The sequence below is a fragment of the Rana temporaria genome, chromosome 12 (genome assembly GCF_905171775.1).
Source record: "Rana temporaria chromosome 12, aRanTem1.1, whole genome shotgun sequence".
NCBI classification, from domain to species: Eukaryota; Metazoa; Chordata; class Amphibia; order Anura; family Ranidae; genus Rana; species Rana temporaria.
The window spans coordinates 10,606,425-10,623,829 of record NC_053500.1 but is presented as its reverse complement, the minus strand read 5'-3'; the positions used below and the strand labels follow the sequence as shown (position 1 = coordinate 10,623,829).

Sequence of the window (17,405 nt, the reverse complement as noted above, 5' to 3'; positions counted from 1 at the left end):
TCTCTTTCTTGGCTTTCTCTCTCTCTCTCTCTCTCTCTCTCTCTCGGCTTTCTCTCTCTCTCTCTCTCTCTCTCTCTCTCTCTCTCTCTCTCTCTCTCGGCTTTCTCTCTCTCTTTCTTGGCTTTCTCTATCTCTTTCACAGTTTTCTCCCTCTTTCTTGCTTTCTTGGTTTATTGCCCTCCTCTCTTTCACTCTCCCAGCTTTCTCTCTGTCTGTCTCTCTCTCTCCCCCCCCCCTCCTGGCTTTTTTTCTCTCTCTCGCTCTCTTTCAGCTTTATTTTCTTTCTCTCTGTCTCCCTCCTATTTCTTTCTCTCTATCTCTTTCTGTATCTATATGGATCAGTCCTTAGACACATGTCTAACATTGTAACATTTCTGTAGAACTTTGGATGTTGATGGTTGCATGTGATATAATCAGAGTCAGTAAGCTGCATTAGTGGCTCTGTGTAAGTAAGCATGCAGTGTTGGAAGCGTCACAGCACGTTCCTACAGAAGAGGAGCTCCAGGCGGGCCGGCGGGACGGCTGTACAGCTGTTATATGTGGAGTGATGAGAAGATGGAAGTGACTCCAGCTGATTATATGATCTTCTGTGTCTCCCCTATTACTGTCACATATAACCATCATAGAGTCTGCAGTGTCTATCTTTTTACAGAATGTGTTTTATTTAAAATTCAGGTGAACCTGATAACACTACATATGAATACCAGTCAGCATTACTAAAATCACATTATTATTCAGAGTATAAAGTTTTCTTATGAGCTAAAATAAATAAATAAATACAATTTCTGGTCTTCATTCCTCTAAGAAGCTCAGATCTCATTGTCTCTGCCCACAAGGAGCATTGTGTCTGTTTTACATCATTAAAGACTGCAGAGGGTCCTTTGTTCCCCGTCCTGACTAGTTGACTTGCAGTGAGATAAAAGGGATGGAAAAAGTGGATTACCATTTCTTCATCAATTACATTTGTTTTGATCTTCACATATTGATTTTCCAGTTACCTGCATTTATAATCAACTGTTTGTATCCTGCTATATACAGCATGGCTAAAGCTAAAAAAAAAAGACAAGAAAATTAAAATAAGAATCAATTCCAATGAAAAAAAAACTGTAATTCTCTGCTATTTTTTTTTAAAGTGTATTTTGTGCGTGTACTCGAGAGAGGAGCTGGACTGCAGGAGTTGGGAGTAGGCAGGCCTCCCCCAGAGGCAATCTGCCACCTTTCTCCATGCCCCGAGTGGCAATGGCGGGTGTATGAGGTGGTCCTCCCACACAGCCCGCCCTACCTGCTCCGCTTTGAAGCCCAACGGGGCAGAGGGACTCCCTATAAGGGAGTGAGAGGATCTAGCCCGCTCAACCAGCCCCGTTTAGTCCTTCGCCTCTCTTTTTTAGAGACCGCATGGTCAAAGTGCGTGCATGTTGACCCAATTTCAAGTGCGTGTGTAAGTGTAGTGGTTTTTGTGGGAGGGGGGTGGGCGTACTAAGCACAGGCTTACCTCGCATAGCACACCCACCGGGAGCCGGGCTGAGACCACCAAACTCAATTCACATGTAGCCGAGACCGGGATCCGAACCCCTAGCTGCAGAGGTGAATGGCTTGTCAGCGCAGTGCCAATCGCGTTGAGCCACTGCAGCTAATTCTCTGCTATTTAAGTGTACTGCGACTGTCAACTCCTGAGAGGCAGCAGCTAGAAAAAGTAGAAAGGCAGAAAATAATCTGGGTCATGTGGTCTGTCATCCACTGCGGCTTGGGATTTAAAATAAATCAAATCTGTATCAAATTCATGTCACAATGTACAGCGCCAGTATTATATTTCAGAAAAGAGACACCTTTTAAAATGTGATGATGTCATCAATCTGCTGCAGGCAGGATGAAGCATTTCCTCAGTCTCCTCTCCCTTCCCCAGTGATCAGACTGCAACATTGTAAGTTTGTTGAAGGCAAGAGGAAGCATTTCCTCAGCCCCCCCCACCCCAGTGATCAGACTGCAACATTGTAACTTCGTAATAGGCAAGAGGAAGCATTTCCTCAGTCTCCTCTCCACACAGTAATCAGATTGCAACATTGTAACTTTGTAATAGGCAAGAGGAAGCATTTCCTCAGTCTCATCTCCACACAATAATCAGACTGCAACATTGTAACTTTGTAGTATGCAAGAGGAAGCATTTCCTCAAACCCCCCCCCCCCCCAGTGATCAGAATGCAACATTGTAACTTTGTATTAGCCAAGAGGAAGCATTTCCTCAGTCTCCTCTACCCACAGTGATCAGACTGCAACATTGTAGTAGCCAAGAGGAAGCATTTCCTCAGTCTCCTCTCCACACAGTGATCAGACTGCAACATTGTAACTTCGTAATAGGCAAGTGGAAGCATTTCCTCAGTCTCCTCTCCACACAGTAATCAGACTGCAACATTGTAACTTTGTACTAGGCAAGAGGAAGCATTTTCTCAGTCTCATCTCCACACAGTGATCAGACTGCAACATTGTAACTTTGTAGTATGCAAGAGGAAGCATTTCCTCAGCCCCCCCCCCCCCCCCCCCCCCCAGTGATCAGAATGCAACATTGTAACTTTGTATTAGCCAAGAGGAAGCATTTCCTCAGTCTCCTCTCCCCACAGTGATCAGACTGCAACATTGTAGTAGCCAAGAGGAAGCATTTCCTCAGTCTCCTCTCCCCACAGTGATCAGACTGCAACATTGTAACTTTGTAGTATGCAAGAGGAAGCATTTCCTTAGTCTCCTCTCCCTCAGTTACCAGATTGTTCCATGGAATAAGATGAGAGGCCGCAGCAGGGGCTGATCTGAGTTAGTGAGCACAGCCAAGAACTGCACAGGTACCATGATTTTCACAATGGTCATCTCTGAGCTAGCATCTTAGTACAGGAAGTAAATAGTGACTCTCAGTGGTGGCTAAATAAAGATGGCACCTTCTGGAAAGAACAGCAGTAAAACATAATAAATACCTGGATATATCACACAGAAATATAATTCTGAGGCCCCGTACACACGACCGAGTTTCTCGGCAGAATTCAGCCAGAAACTCGATCGGAGCTGTATTATGCCGAGAAACCCAGTCGTGTGTACACTTTTGGTTGAGGAAACCGACGCGGAACTCGTCGAGCCAAATAGAGAACATGTTCTCTATTTCCTCCTTAGTCAATGAGGAAACTTGGCTCGCCGAGATCCTCGGCGGCTTCACTCGACGAGCAAAACGGGGCCTGATTCTAGGTCTCCTTAGATCATTCTTGAACTATGTCTCTGTCTGTAGAAGACTTCTTCTTTCATCCTCTAATTTCCTCTGTTGCCTTTTGCAGGTCAGAAACGAATCTTCTATTATTCTGGAAGATAAAATCCCGGCTGTGAAATTCAAAGTGGAGGAACTGAACCAGATCTACAAGCGAGTAGATAAGTTGGAGGTTTGTTTCCAGTTTGTATATTGCAATTTATTGAGGTTTTCCCACTTCTGTGTTTGTGTTTTTTTCCCCAAGGGTGATCATTTGGAGTATAATATACAGTCAGGGGGGATTCATACAGAGTGTTGTAGATATTCTGTATGTCCAATGTTGGAGCGTAAAACAGACTCGTGTACATGTCGGAATGATGTATTTGCACATGTTCCCCAGCCCCTAGCAGAATGTCAACAGCAATGGACTTTTTTTGGTTCTCAGATATATAATCTGTATTGTTAAAGTGGAATTTAGGGCGGCCATACACACTTTGATTTTTTCTGATCAATGGGCCAGATTCAAGAAGCACTTGCGCCCGCGCAACCATAGGTTGCGCGGCGCAAGGTCTTACTTGCTCCGGTGTAACGAGTGCTCCTGATTCAGGAACCTCGTTACACCGACTGCAGCCTAGGATGTGACAGACATAAGCCTCCTTATGCCTTCACATCCCAGGCTGCATTCTTGCGTTGGCCGCTAGGGGGCGCGGCCATTGTGATCGGCGTATAGTATGCAAATTGCATACTACCACCGATTCACAAAAGTTGCGCGGGCCCTGCGCACGCAAGGTACGGAGTTTCCGTACGGCGACTTTAGCATAAGGCTGCTCCTGCTAATAGCAGGCGCAACCAATGCTAAAGTATAGCTGCGCTTCCCGCTCGCGACGTTCAAATTTTACGTCGTTTACGTAAGTGAACCGTGAATGGCGTTGGACGCCATTCACGTTCACTTAGAAGCAAATGACGTCCTTGCGACGTCATTTGCCGCAATGCACGTCGGGAAAGTTTCCCGACGGAGCATGCGCTGTTCGCTCGGCGCGGGAGCGCGCCTAATTTAAATGATTCCCGCCCCCGGCGGGATCATTTACATTAGGCAGCCTTACGCCCGGCTGTTTAGCATATCGCCCGCGCAATTTACGGAGCAATTGCTCCGTGAATCGCGGGCAAAGCGCAATATTTGCGTGGGCGCAGAGAAAAATTTTTGCTCTTTGCCCACGCAAATATTGCGCGAATCTACCTGAATCTGGGCCAATGTCTCCTGATAGAAAAATCAATAAATAGTTGGCAACCAATGCAATCAATATGGCACACACAGGAAAGTGGACTTTGTTTGATAGTTAAGATATGATCATAACTTACGATCCTAAATTATCGATTGCATCCTTTATTTCCACCATATAATCTCATAATCTATTGAAATACTATCATATTCATAAACAAAGTATCTCAGTGCTGCTGATCGATGCAAAGCGATTGATGATTTTCTGCCCCGACCAGTCGTCTCAGTTTGATCGAATCCAATCTAAAGTGAATCTAAATTGATTGAAAGAGACGTCATGGCTGTTCGATTGTTCGCAGAGTCGATCGCTTTTACCAAATCAAACATCTATCAGATGATAAAATCAAAGTGTATATGGCCACCAATCAACTCTTGTTTTATAAAATATTGCTAGTAGGTCGGTTTTATGTCAGGAGAGACTTTGGAGTTGATTTTGTAAAGGCAAATAGTCTGTTCAAGTGCAATTGTTCTATTTCTTTTTTTTTGGTACAATATTTTTATTAAAATATATATGTAAAAAAGAGTAAAAACAAACAACAAGTTCCCACGCATGGACACAAAACACAAGTACACACAAAAGCACATAACAGAATATATCCTATTAAAGGAACTAATTACAAATTACCACCACTGTCTCCCTGGCCGGGGGTCAGCACGTTATGCCTGAGCCAGAAGACCCAGGGGCCAAGGCAGATAAAAGGGGGGGGGGCGGAGTTATCCACAAAACGGGGGAGAAAAGAAAAAAAAATTATAAGATAAAGTAAACCAACAAGGAAAAAAAAGCCCATACCTTAAGAAATTTAGCATGAGAGTCGTGGAGGACGCTAGCAATTGTTCTAGTTCTGAGAGGGACATGCAAGGAAAATAAAAAACTGAATGTACATGTTGCTTGTACATGATTGGATGATTAGAAATCAGCAGAGTTTCCCCTCATTTCAGATCTTCCCCTCAGATCTAGAGCAACTGCACTTCCAAGTACATCTAATGCACAGTATATTTTCCTTTAGTAAATCCACCTCTTTGTATCCTTTCTACCATTAAAGCCCTTTCACTCCTTTCCTAAATGTACACTAATGGCTGCACTTGGACGCAGCTGCTGAGAGACAAGAGGGAGCGCAGACGTGGCTGGAGAAGGGGACTGTGTGAGGATAGCAAGAGCCCCAGGGCACTAAACTTTGCATTTAAAGGCTAGGTTCACCTTTTAGGAAATAATAATAATGCACTCGGTACGCCCCCGGAATGGCTGTGTAGCCTTAAAGTGATATTAAAGGTTCATTTTTTTTTCTTTAAAATAACAAACATGTCATACTTACCTCCACTGCGCAGTTCGTTTTGCACAGAGTGGCCTCGATCGTCCTCTTCTGGGGTCCCACGGCGGCTCTCTCGGCTCCTCCCCGCAATAGATAAACCCCCCTGGGAAGCTCTCTCCCGAGGGGGTTACCTTGCGGGCGCGCTCCTGTGTCATACACTCGGTTTCCATAGCCTCCGAGTGTATGACTCAACCCCTCACCCCCGACTGGGAGCCAATGGCTGCGCTGCTATAAATCTATCCAATAAAGAGCCGAGAAGCCGCGGAGAGAGCGATGCGGGATCGCGCCCACGGAAGTTTGGGGATCAGGTAAGTAAAACAGGGGGGCTGGGGGGTCGGACAATGCAAGGTGTTTTTTCACCTTAATGCATAGGGTGCATTAAGGTGAAAAGACATGAAGATTTACAACCCCTTTAATGTGTATATAACGTCAAAACTTTTCTTTTCCTTTTAACCCCTTTAATCCATCCGCCCGGCCCCTAATCTACATGCAGGCTGTCAGACGCCTGAATTTCAATGTTTTTTCTTCTAAGCACATGATTATAGCCCGAGGCTCTAATTGGCTTCATAAAAAGGGTGGGCTTGGGGCGCGGAGCACTGCGCCCTGAGCCCACCCACTTGTGTGACATTAGCAAATTAATATTCGCTAATGTCTTCCTGTTTCTCCTCCCAGCCAATCAGGAAGTGGGTCCTAAGACCACATTGGGTAGGAGCCCAAAGACGGTGGGGGGCGGTCGCAGCTGCAAACTGGTTGGGGTAAGTGATCAGGGCGTTTGTGTGGGGTGGTGGGCTGGAGCGATGGTGGGGTAGACGTCTCAGCTTTGTTTGTGCCCCCCCCCGACCAATTGAGCACCAGTTACCACTGGTCCCCAATGGGAAAATGTTTCACCCTCTCTATCTGGTGATTGGGAATCCAAAAATCTTACAGTTGTCACTGCAAGTGGAATAGAAGAGAAATTTTTCAATCGGGACAACTTCCCAGAGACAAATAATGTCCAAGAGGGGATTTCCTCTTCATATCTGTTGTGTCTCCGGGAACAGGAACCGATACAGACAACAAAAAAAGTGAGAGCTCTGCCATTAGATATAATGTACTTCAACAATGTACGTGTGTTATGTATGAAAATATAATAATGTTTTTTACATCTACCTAGTTTATGTGATATTGGGCTAGATTCAGGTAGCATTTATGGCGGCGTATCTCCAAGTGCTTTGTGAATACTGCACTTGCTCCTGTAAGTTGCGGTGGCGTAGCGTAAATACGATACGCTGCGCTGCCGTTAAAATGCGCGCCCCTACCTGAATCTAGCCCATTGTGTACAATTTGGGCCTAGGGATAGACAGATAGGAGATGAAAATAAAATGTACTTTTCATTTTATTTACCGGTAATTTAAATATCTTCTGTATTGACGTTGCTTATTCTCTGCAGGCCTTTGTGAAGATGGTTGCCCATCATGTGTCCTTCATGGAAGAGGAGGTGACTCGGGCAGAGAAGGATCACCTGTCGCTACCTCAAGCCTTTAATAGAATACTGTCCGCTGCTTCCATCCCTTCCTTCCTTCGGGTTAGTTCTTACCTCATATTCCCATGTATAATCTGAGCCAGAGATCCACTTAGCCACATACATGTAATTCAATGTTGGGGGGGGGCAACCTGTGGGAGGGGTCACTTGCTGGCTTCACAGATTTCTCAGAGACTCCAGTGGCAAGATTTTCTGTCCCTCCTTCAAAGCCATGACCATGGTATTACCCTCTTACATTCATTTATTCTGCCAGCCATACATGGACCACAGGTTGCAGAAAAAGAAAATTCTCTTGATTCACCCAATCAACACAGTCAGTGTTGATAGGGGAATCACCCCCGCGGAGCCATTTCTGGCTGTTCTTCCGGCAGGGGATGGTAGAACCATCTCCACTGGGAGAACACAGTGATTGCTGCTAGTGGCTATAACCCAGATACTGTGTTTCCCCGAAAATAAGCCCGGGACTTATATTAATTTTGGCAACAAAAGACACAGTAGGGCTTATTTTCAGGGTAGGTCTTATCATGTAATGTGCTGTCTTCTCTCCCCCTGACTGACAGTAAACTGAGTTAAAATGTTTGTATAATCCACTCTATTACAGTAGTATATAATGTACAATGCCTGCAGCTACAGGCATCATTCAGATATCACCGTCTTCAGCCGGCGATTCTGTGCACAATAAGAACGATCAAAGCAGCAGTTCCACTGCTTGATCGTTCTTATAGGCAGCGGGAGGAGACGTCCCCCCCCCCTCCCGCCGCCATCCGGTGCTTCTCCGGGCTCTTCCGTGCCATCGGGGGCCCGGAGAGCGAATCGGGCGGCGCTCGCTGCAGAACGGTCACAGTCATCTCTATGACCGTCGGAGGCCCGGGCGCGACGTTATGACGTCACGCCCGGAAGTAAACAAAGCCGAAATCGCGGCTGTCGGTGTGAGATCGGTGAATGTTTTTTCACCGATTTCATGCTTGTAAGCCCGGAGGAGAGATTTGGGGTCTTATTGACCCCACATCTCTCCATAAAGAGGATCTGTCACACTGATTCCTATTACAAGGGATGTTTACATTCCTTGTAATAGGAATAAAAGTGATAAAAAAATAAAAGTGTAAAAATAAAAAAATGAAGTAAAATAAAAATAAAATGAATACATTTTTTTTTTAAAGCGCCCCTATCCCCGGTAGCTCGCGCGCAGAAGCTAACATGCATGCAATTCCCGCCCACATATGTAAACGCCGTTCAAACCCCACATATGAGGTATCGTCGTGTGCGTTAGAGCGTGTGCAACAATTCTTGCACTAGACCTCCTCTGTAACTCGAAAATAGTAACCTGTAAAAAAAAATTAAGCGTCGCCTATGGAGATTTTGAAGTACCGAAGTTTGGCGCCATTCCAAGAGTGTGCGCAATTTTAAAGTGTAACATGTTAGGTATCTATTTACTCGGCGTAACATCATCTTTCACATTATACAAAAAAATTGGGCTAACTTTACTGTTTTGTTATTTTTTAATTCATGAAACCGTTTTTTTTCCCCCAAAAAAAGGTGTTTGAAAAATTATTGCGCAAATACTGTGCGAGAAAAAAAGTTGCAATGACTGCCATTTTATTCCCTAGGATGTCTGCTAAAAAAATATATATAATGTTTGGGGGTTCTCATTAATTTTCTAGCAAAAAAATTGTGATTTTTACATGAAGGAGAGAAGTGCCAAAATAGGCCCGGTGGGCAAGTGGTTAAAGTAGATTTAAAATCCATTACTAAAATCTGATATAAACTTTACTATGTTGCTAGTATTTCAAAAGTTGCAAAAATCTGAAGCTTCCACTAAAAGACTACTTGGTCATCCTTCCATGAAGGTCCGTGTTAAGTCACTTCCTGGTATAGGGTCCCATGCAACGTTGTCTTTTACCGCCACAGCGATGCACAGCTTTTGCGTGCATCCCTGTGCTGGCGTTTCACTATTTATTTTATTTCCATGTGGCTGCACGATCCAACTATAATATGTTGAATATGAGTTTGGCCTCCACCCGCATTTTATATTAGGACACAGTGGCTGTGCCCAAGCAATTGCATGTCCCAATAGAAATAATGAGACGTCAGCACGAGGATGCACACAACAGCACGCAGTGACGTCCTTGCACGGGAGACGCATGTCTGTGCCCCATGTGAATTGGCCCATAGGGAGAGAAATGTGTCTCAGTTGTATTCCTCTTTTGTCACCCTGTCATGTGAACACCTGATAGAGACTGCAAGTAACTATGCCGACACACACATTGCACATGTATGCTCTACAGTTATCTCCCTCAGTTAAACTGATTCAAAGCAGCTGATACTGAAGAGTATCAAAAAGGAGCTGCAGGAGATCAGCAGCACTGAGATGGAATGATAAGTAAAAAAAGGTAAAAACACTGGGCTAGATTCAGGTAGCCGGGCGCAATGTTACGGCGGCGTAGCGTATCGTATTTACGCTACGCCGCCGTAAATCAGAGAGGCAAGAGCTGTATTCACAAAGCACTTGCCTCCTAAGTTACGGCGACGTAGCGTAAATGGGGCCGGCGTAAGCGCGCCTAATTCAAATGAGTATGAGGGGGCGTGTTTTATGTAAATGGGTGGTGACCCGACGTGATTGACGTTTTTGCGCCATCCGTGTACATATCCCAGTGTGCATTGATCCAAAGTACGCCGCAAGGACGTATTGGTTTCGACGTGAACGTAAATTACGTCCAGCCCTATTCGCGAACGACTTACGCAAACATTGTAAAAAATTTAAAATTCGACGCGGGAACGACGTCCATACTTAACATTGCGTACACCTCATAGAAGCAGGAGCAGGCCGGAAAAGCCTTACGCAAACGACGTAAAAAAATCCGCCGGGCGCACGTATGTTCGTGAATCGGCGTATCTAGGTCATTTGCATATTCTGGAGATACGTCGCCGTATGTTGTTGCTGAATCTATCCCACTATGTATAAAATGATTTATTATACAGAGTGCTTTAGCAAACTAAATGTCATCCTGTTATGATTTAGATCTACTTTAAAAAAAGAATAACTGTGGTCCTTGGGAAGAATGCCCGTCTAAGGCCCCTTTCACACTGCTGTCTCTCCAGTGTGAAAGCCCCGAGGGCTTTTTACACTGGAGCGGTTCCCTAGCAGGACCGCTCCAAAAGTCCTGCTAGCCGCTTCTTTGGAGCGGTGTGTATACCGCTCCTCCGCTCCCCATTGAAAGCAACGAAAAACCGCGGCTATACCGCCGGCAATGCGCCTCCGCCGCAATTTTGACGGTAAAGCGCTGCTAAAAATATTGGCGCTTTACCGCCACCGCACCTCCCGCCCCAGTGTGAAAGGGGCCTTACAGATAGCTATAAAAAGTTCATTGTTGTCAGTGATTACTTTTCTGAGAGGCAGAAATTGCTCTCCGCTCAGGCTATACCAATGCGGCTCCCAGCAGGGGGTCCTGTGCGTCCTGGTTCACTGTTTCAGGTTCGATTTCAACCTGAATTTTGGGCTGAATTTGGACCTGAAATGGACCAAAAGACGCACAGGGCTCCTGTGCAAATTCGGAGATATGTGAACCAGTCATTCACAATCTCCTGCTATTTTCCCATTGGTCAGTGCCGTCGCATGAGCTCCATTGCTCGCGATTTGCTGTGTGATGATGTTTAAAAGTATTGGACCATTATACTGTCTGGAGAGGGCAGCTGAGGATGAGGATCATATAAGGTACATGCAGCCTGAACTGGAGGGGCGCAGAGGGTGTTGTGAGTTAGTTCATCTTTTAAATGTTTGTAATAAGGTGAACTAACCATTTAAACACTAGATGTGAAAGAACATTTCTAGGAAATGTTACAAAAACTTTGTTCACAATGACCTGTGATGGAAGGTGATCGATGGAATCTCGGTGCTCAGACAGGTAAGTGCTATTGTTATGAAGCCATGACCTCCAGATTTTTGGTAAGACTTTCCAGTTTAATGTACAATTGCAGAAAGTAGTAATTGCGTCTGTAATGTATTCTGGCAGCTGATTGGTTAAAGACATTGGTCTATTTTTTTCTTAAAAAAAAAAAACACAAATGCCAAAAACTAATTCTTCCGTATTAAGACCAGACGCTCTCTGGGGCCCATAACCTGACACCTCGTACACAGGATAAGACGCTTCAAATGAAATAAAACCCTTTATTATTGGAATGCCCTCTGCAATTTCACTTTGTCTGCTTCAGAAAATATAACACACTGGGACAAAAATAAATAAAAATAAAATCACCACTGAAAAAAGGGATCAAAAACATTGGCCCGGATTCACAAAGCACTTACGCCGACGTATAACCATTTACGCCAAAGTAAGTACAAATGTGCGCCGGCGTATCTGTGCGCAAGACCCACAAACAGAGATGCGCCTAAAAATAGGCTTCACCCTGCAGACGTATCTTGCCTACGCCGGCGTAGGGTGGGCGCACATTTAGGCTGGGAGCATGGTGCAGCTCCCATTGATTAGTCATTCAAACATGCAAATGAGTGAAATACGGCGATTCACGAACCTGCGTGCGCCCGACGCAGTCTACGAGAGGTGCGCGTAAGTTGTACGTCCGGCGTAAAGTTAAGCCCCATAAAGGAGGTGTAACCCAGCAGCAGACAAGCCGGCGTATTTTACGTTGGACGTGTGTCTGTTGTTCCGACAGGGGCGTTAAAAAAAACGTTTTATTTCTTTCTTTTTATTTCTTTCTTTTTTTTTTTATTCCGACAGAAAAAACGGTCGTGTGTACAGGGCATTACAGTATTTTTTAATAATCAATGAATTGACTGCACACAGCAATGTCTCCACCCCAAAACCAATCTTTCTTGACACATTGCACATCTCCTGGGTCTTTTCACTTTCCCTATCCTTGTGAGCAAGACAGGGGTGGTAAAACGTGTCAAGGAAGGTTGGTTTTGGGGTGGAGACATTGCTGTGTGCAGTCAATTCATTGATTGCTAAAAAATACTGTAAGGCCCCGTACACACGTCCGAGAAACTCGACGGACAAAACACATCGTTTTGCTCGTCGAGTTCCTTGTGAAGCCGCCGAGGATCTCGGCGAGCCAAGTTTCCTCATTGACTAACGAGGAAATAGAGAACATGTTCTCTATTTGGCCCGACGAGATCCTCGTCGGTTTCCTCGGCCAAAAGTGTGCAGACGACCGGGTTTCTCGGCGGAATATGGCTCCGATCGAGTTTCTGGCTGAATTCTGCCGAGAAACTCGGTCGTGTGTACGGGGCCTAAGAGGGGGTAAGTGGAATGCGGCTGATATTCTTTCATATTTTCAATGCAAAGTGTAGACAGACTACAATGGCCAGCACCCAGGTCTTCCATGTACAAGAGAGACCAGTCTTGAGTGGAGCTAGGGATCCAAGTCACTAAAAGATCGAATGGCCGTGATTCTGAATTCGACAATCTTCTCCGTCATCTGCTTTTCACTGAACTGTAATATTAAATAACATCTCCAATCAAAAAATAGAATGTTCTCTTTTTAACATGAGGAAGTACCCTGACATCAGCAGATATAATAACACGACTTTACCAGCAATGGGAGTGAGGCTGAGGCCACATACAGCTACCAAAATAAAATTATAAACATGGCATATCTATCTATCTATCTGTGTATATATCTTCTCTTATTACATCTATTTCTTTCTTTCTCTCTCTCTCTTTCACAAATATAACAATAACAACCTTCCCAGTATATGAAATGAGTAATGGGAGATCCCGTCTGGTCAACCTCAGCATCTATTTTTCTTTCTTTCTTTCTCTCCTTCTCTTTTTTCTCAAATTATTTCACATTTACTCGTGATGAGAGTGAGGCTGAAGCAACACGCAGCTTCAGAAATTAAATTATAAACATGATTACTATCTATCGTATCTGTTATCTTAATTTTTTTTGTCTTTCTTTCTTTCTTTCTTTCTTTCTTTCTTTCTTTCTTTCTTTCTTTCGTTCTTTCGTTCTTTCGTTCCTTCTTTGTTACTCTCTTTCACCTCTGAGGCCCCGTACACACGTCCGAGGAACTCGACGGGCAAAACACATCGTTTTGCCTGTCGAGTTCCTTGTGAAGCCGCCGAGGATCTCGGCGAGCCGAAATTTCCCATTGAACAACGAGGAAATAGAGAACATGTTCTCTATTTCCTCGCCGAGGTCCTCGTCGGCTTCCTCGGCCGAAAGTGTACACACAGCCAGGTTTCTCGGCAGAGTTCAGCTCTTGACCGAGTTTCTGGCTGAATTCTGCCGAGAAACTCGGTCGTGTGTACGGGGCCTTAGGCCTCGTACACACGACCGAACATGTCTGCTGAAACTGGTCCGCAGACCAGTTTCAGCGGACATGTTCGGTCGTCATCTAATTATTTCACATCTACCCATGATGGGAGTGAGGCTGAGGCCACCTACAGCTTCGGAAATTAAATTATAAACATCTATCTATCTATCTATCTATCTATCTATCTATCTATCTATCTATCTATCTATCTATCTATCTATCAATATCACATTCTCAAAACTGCATCTCAGTGTTTTCAGATTATGTACAGTATATTGTATACTGATATTATCCAGAAAAATTAATACACATGCACACTTGCGTACATTCCTATATATGTGCAATAATTTTTTTATTTGCACAAAAAGAAATTCTATAAAAATTAATTTGAAATGTACAGAGCCATATTTCTGTGTCTGTCCTTCCAGTGTTCTCTCTGTACATTTCCATACGGTTCCGATTACTCGTTGACCCTCTCCCAGGTCTCAGTCTTTTCTCTTTTTCCCTGGAGATTGGCTCTGACATTGTCCAGCCTGCAGCTACATGACCTCTGGAACCCTCAATGCCTTCTGAGCGCAGAGCAGAGCTGGGCCTCCACTTCTCAGAATTTTGCATCTATTTGTATCCTACATTCTACACGTTTTCCAAAGCTTGGATCATTTTTTCTTGTAATATCTTTTATTCAAATAGAAAAGGAGATACACCCATCATAAGAAGTAAAATGCCATTAGCATCACATCCAATAGGTTGCAATGAAAATTACTGCTACCGTGAATGCCAGCAGAGATAAAGTAAATAATATGATAATCTGTATGATTTTATGTTTTGTATGGAAAAAAAGAAAGAAGTTCTTTAAAAATTAATAAAGAGATTTATAAAAAAAAAAAAAAAATATGATAATCACAATTGAACTTTGGCCTATATATCAACCTTGGCCTATCAAAAAACGATAATGAGATCTCTGTATATTGCAATTAATCTTTACTTCGAAAAATCCATCTTCATTTACAATAAATTATCTAATAAGCAACTTACAGTTTCAAGCAGCACTTTGCTCTTTTTCAAGCCGTGGCTTGAGAAAGAGCTAAGCGCTGCTTGAAATTGTACAGATCTCATTCTTGTTTTTCTTACTATTCATTATGGATAGATTAATTGGAAGCCCGCTGTTGATGTGATCTTGATGTGGTGAGAAGTGTATAACACACAAGGAGTGACTCACTCTATTTTCAGTGTATATTCATATAGATATATCTATATAGATACAGGGCTTTTTTCAGTCCGGCACCTCCTGGACTGACTGTATGTAATGTTAAGGGGTGATGGGGTGTGCTGCAGGGTATTGATGCTCACTGCTGGCGGATCGATTCTATCTGGAGGGGATCTATTTTTGCAGGGGACCTATTGTTGCTGGGGGGTCAGTTGTTGCTGAAGGAGATCAGCTGTTGGGGGAGGGGTCTATCTGCCAGAGAGTCTATTAATTCCCGGCTGTGTGGAGATCTGTTGATGCTGCCAGGAGTCTATTGTTGCTGGGGGGATTTAGTTGTGGGTGGTACATTGTTAGGGGGATCTATTGTTGCTGGCTGAAGGGAAAACCAAATTCCATACAAATTACTTAGCACAACAAAATGATACTTGGTTCTGTATTGTCTAAAAGGGACGGTACTGGGAGGTGGGGATGGAACCAAGGGACGTTGCTCGGAGGTGGGTAGGGGTCGGAGAAAACAAGTGACTCAGAAAAGGGGAGTTCCTGCACCTATTGTCTGAGAAAAAAAGCCCTGTATAGATAGATATATATATGTGTGTGTGTAATAATATATACTGTATATACACATCTATTAGCCAGATTCAGAAAGAGTTAAGCCGGCGTATCAGTAGATACGCCGTCGTAACTCTGAATCTAAGCCATCGTATATTTAAGTGTATTCTCAAATTGAGATACACTTAAATCTAGCTTTCTATTTAGGCTGGCCGCTAGGGGCGTGAACGCTGATTTACGCCTAGAATGCGTAAATCAGCGAGATACGCCTATTCACGAACGTACGATTGCCGTCGCAGTAAAGATACGCCGTTTACGTAAGGCGTTTTCAGGCGTAAAGTTATTCCACCAAAAAGCTGGCCTAGCCAATGTTAAGTATGGACGTCGGTCCCGCGTAAAATTTTTAACATTTTACGTCGTTTGCGTAAGTCGTCCGTGAATGGGGCTGGACGTAATTTACGTTCACGTCGAAACCAATAAGTCCTTGCGGCATAATTTGGAGCATGCGCACTGGGATACGTCCACGGACGACGCATGCGCCGTTCGTTCAAAACGTCATTTACGTGGGGTCATGGTTTATTTACATAAAATACGCCCACCTCTTCACAATTTGAATTAGGCGCGCTTACGCCGGCCCATTTACGCTACACCGCCGTAACTTAGGACGCAAGTGCTTTGTGAATACAGCGGCGTAGCGTATATGCGATACGCTACGCCTGCACAAAGTTAAGCCAGTCTTTCTGAATCTGGCTATATATCTTTTTTAAATATATATATATATATATATATATATATATATATATATATATATTTCATGTAAATGAGATAAAGCAGAAGTGCTTGCCTTTTGTTGTGTTGGAGAAGCGTGTATTGTGTGTACAAGTCCCTAGTTATATTTCAGATATAATTACATAATTAGGGCACCCCACGATGGTGGATCTCATATAATTACATAGATAAGGCACCCCCTGATGGTGGATCAAAGCGCAGCATACAAATAGGAGTGTTTTCTTTTATAATACGGAGATAATTAAATAAAATGGTGTGCAGTCTGTGACCCAGAACACTTGAAACTTTTATTGGAAATTATTTTGCAAATCTGGGCAGCCAAATAGCCCGCCTTCTCAATAGTATTACCTGTCCCTTCTGCATGTACAAGTTCCCATAGGGCCCTGAGCACCCAATGGGATACATTTAAATATTGTCATGGGGGACCTGTAGGCTCCAACAGTCGTATTCCAGTTGGACAGTGCCGTAATCAACAACAGCCAGTTCGGTTTGATATACAGGGATGATTGAATAAATCATTCTGATTGGATTGCACTGGGCTTATGCATCACTACCTGTGGGTTGTTCAGCGTTAAGCTGGATACACACTATACAATTTTCTTCAGATTTTTTTTCTTTAGATTTACCAAAACCAAAGCCTTAACACTTTCAATTTGTATGCAATCAGGCAGTCCCTTGTACTACATACCGTGTTTCCCCGAAAATAAGCCCGGGTCTTATATTACTGTACAGTAATTTTGGCAACAAAAGACACAGTAGGGCTTATTTTCAGGGTAGGTCTTACCATGTAATGTGCCTCCAATCTCCCTCTGCCTCCAATCTCCCCCTGCCTCCAATCTCCCCCAGCCTCCAATCACCCCCTGCCTCCATCGTCCACCGCTTCCACCCCCCTCTGCGGTGCCACCAACAACCCCTGTCTCCATCCCCCACCCTCTGTGGTGCCGCTAACATCCCCTGCCTCCAATCACCCCCTGCCTCCATCCCCCTCTGTGGTGCCACCGCAGCCACCATCTCCCCCTGCCTCCAATCACCCCCTGCCTCCATTGCCACCTGCCTCCATCCCCCTCTGCGGTGCCACCGCAGCCACCATCACCCCCTGCCTCCAATCTCCATGAGCAGTTCCAAGTCGAACCGATCTCAGCTATTTTTACTGGCACATTCCTGCAACTACAGACATTTACGAACTGGGGGAAAAAGTGCCCGTTTTTTCGAACTGTCAGTAAAAATACGGACGGTTGGCAACACTGGTGTGTGTT

At 44.2% G+C, this 17,405-nt stretch overlaps 1 protein-coding gene across 2 annotated transcripts in view; it reads left to right on the top strand.

The window, feature by feature from the left end:
* BCAS4 (breast carcinoma amplified sequence 4) overlaps positions 1-17,405 on the top strand; it is a 118,548-nt gene that overhangs the window by 48,246 nt on the left and 52,897 nt on the right. For both annotated transcript variants that reach the window (XM_040331834.1, XM_040331833.1), the window contains exons 3-4: positions 3,311-3,412; positions 7,238-7,372. In XM_040331834.1, the coding sequence (XP_040187768.1) occupies positions 3,311-3,412; positions 7,238-7,372 (237 nt within the window). The remainder of the gene's footprint in view (positions 1-3,310; positions 3,413-7,237; positions 7,373-17,405) is intronic.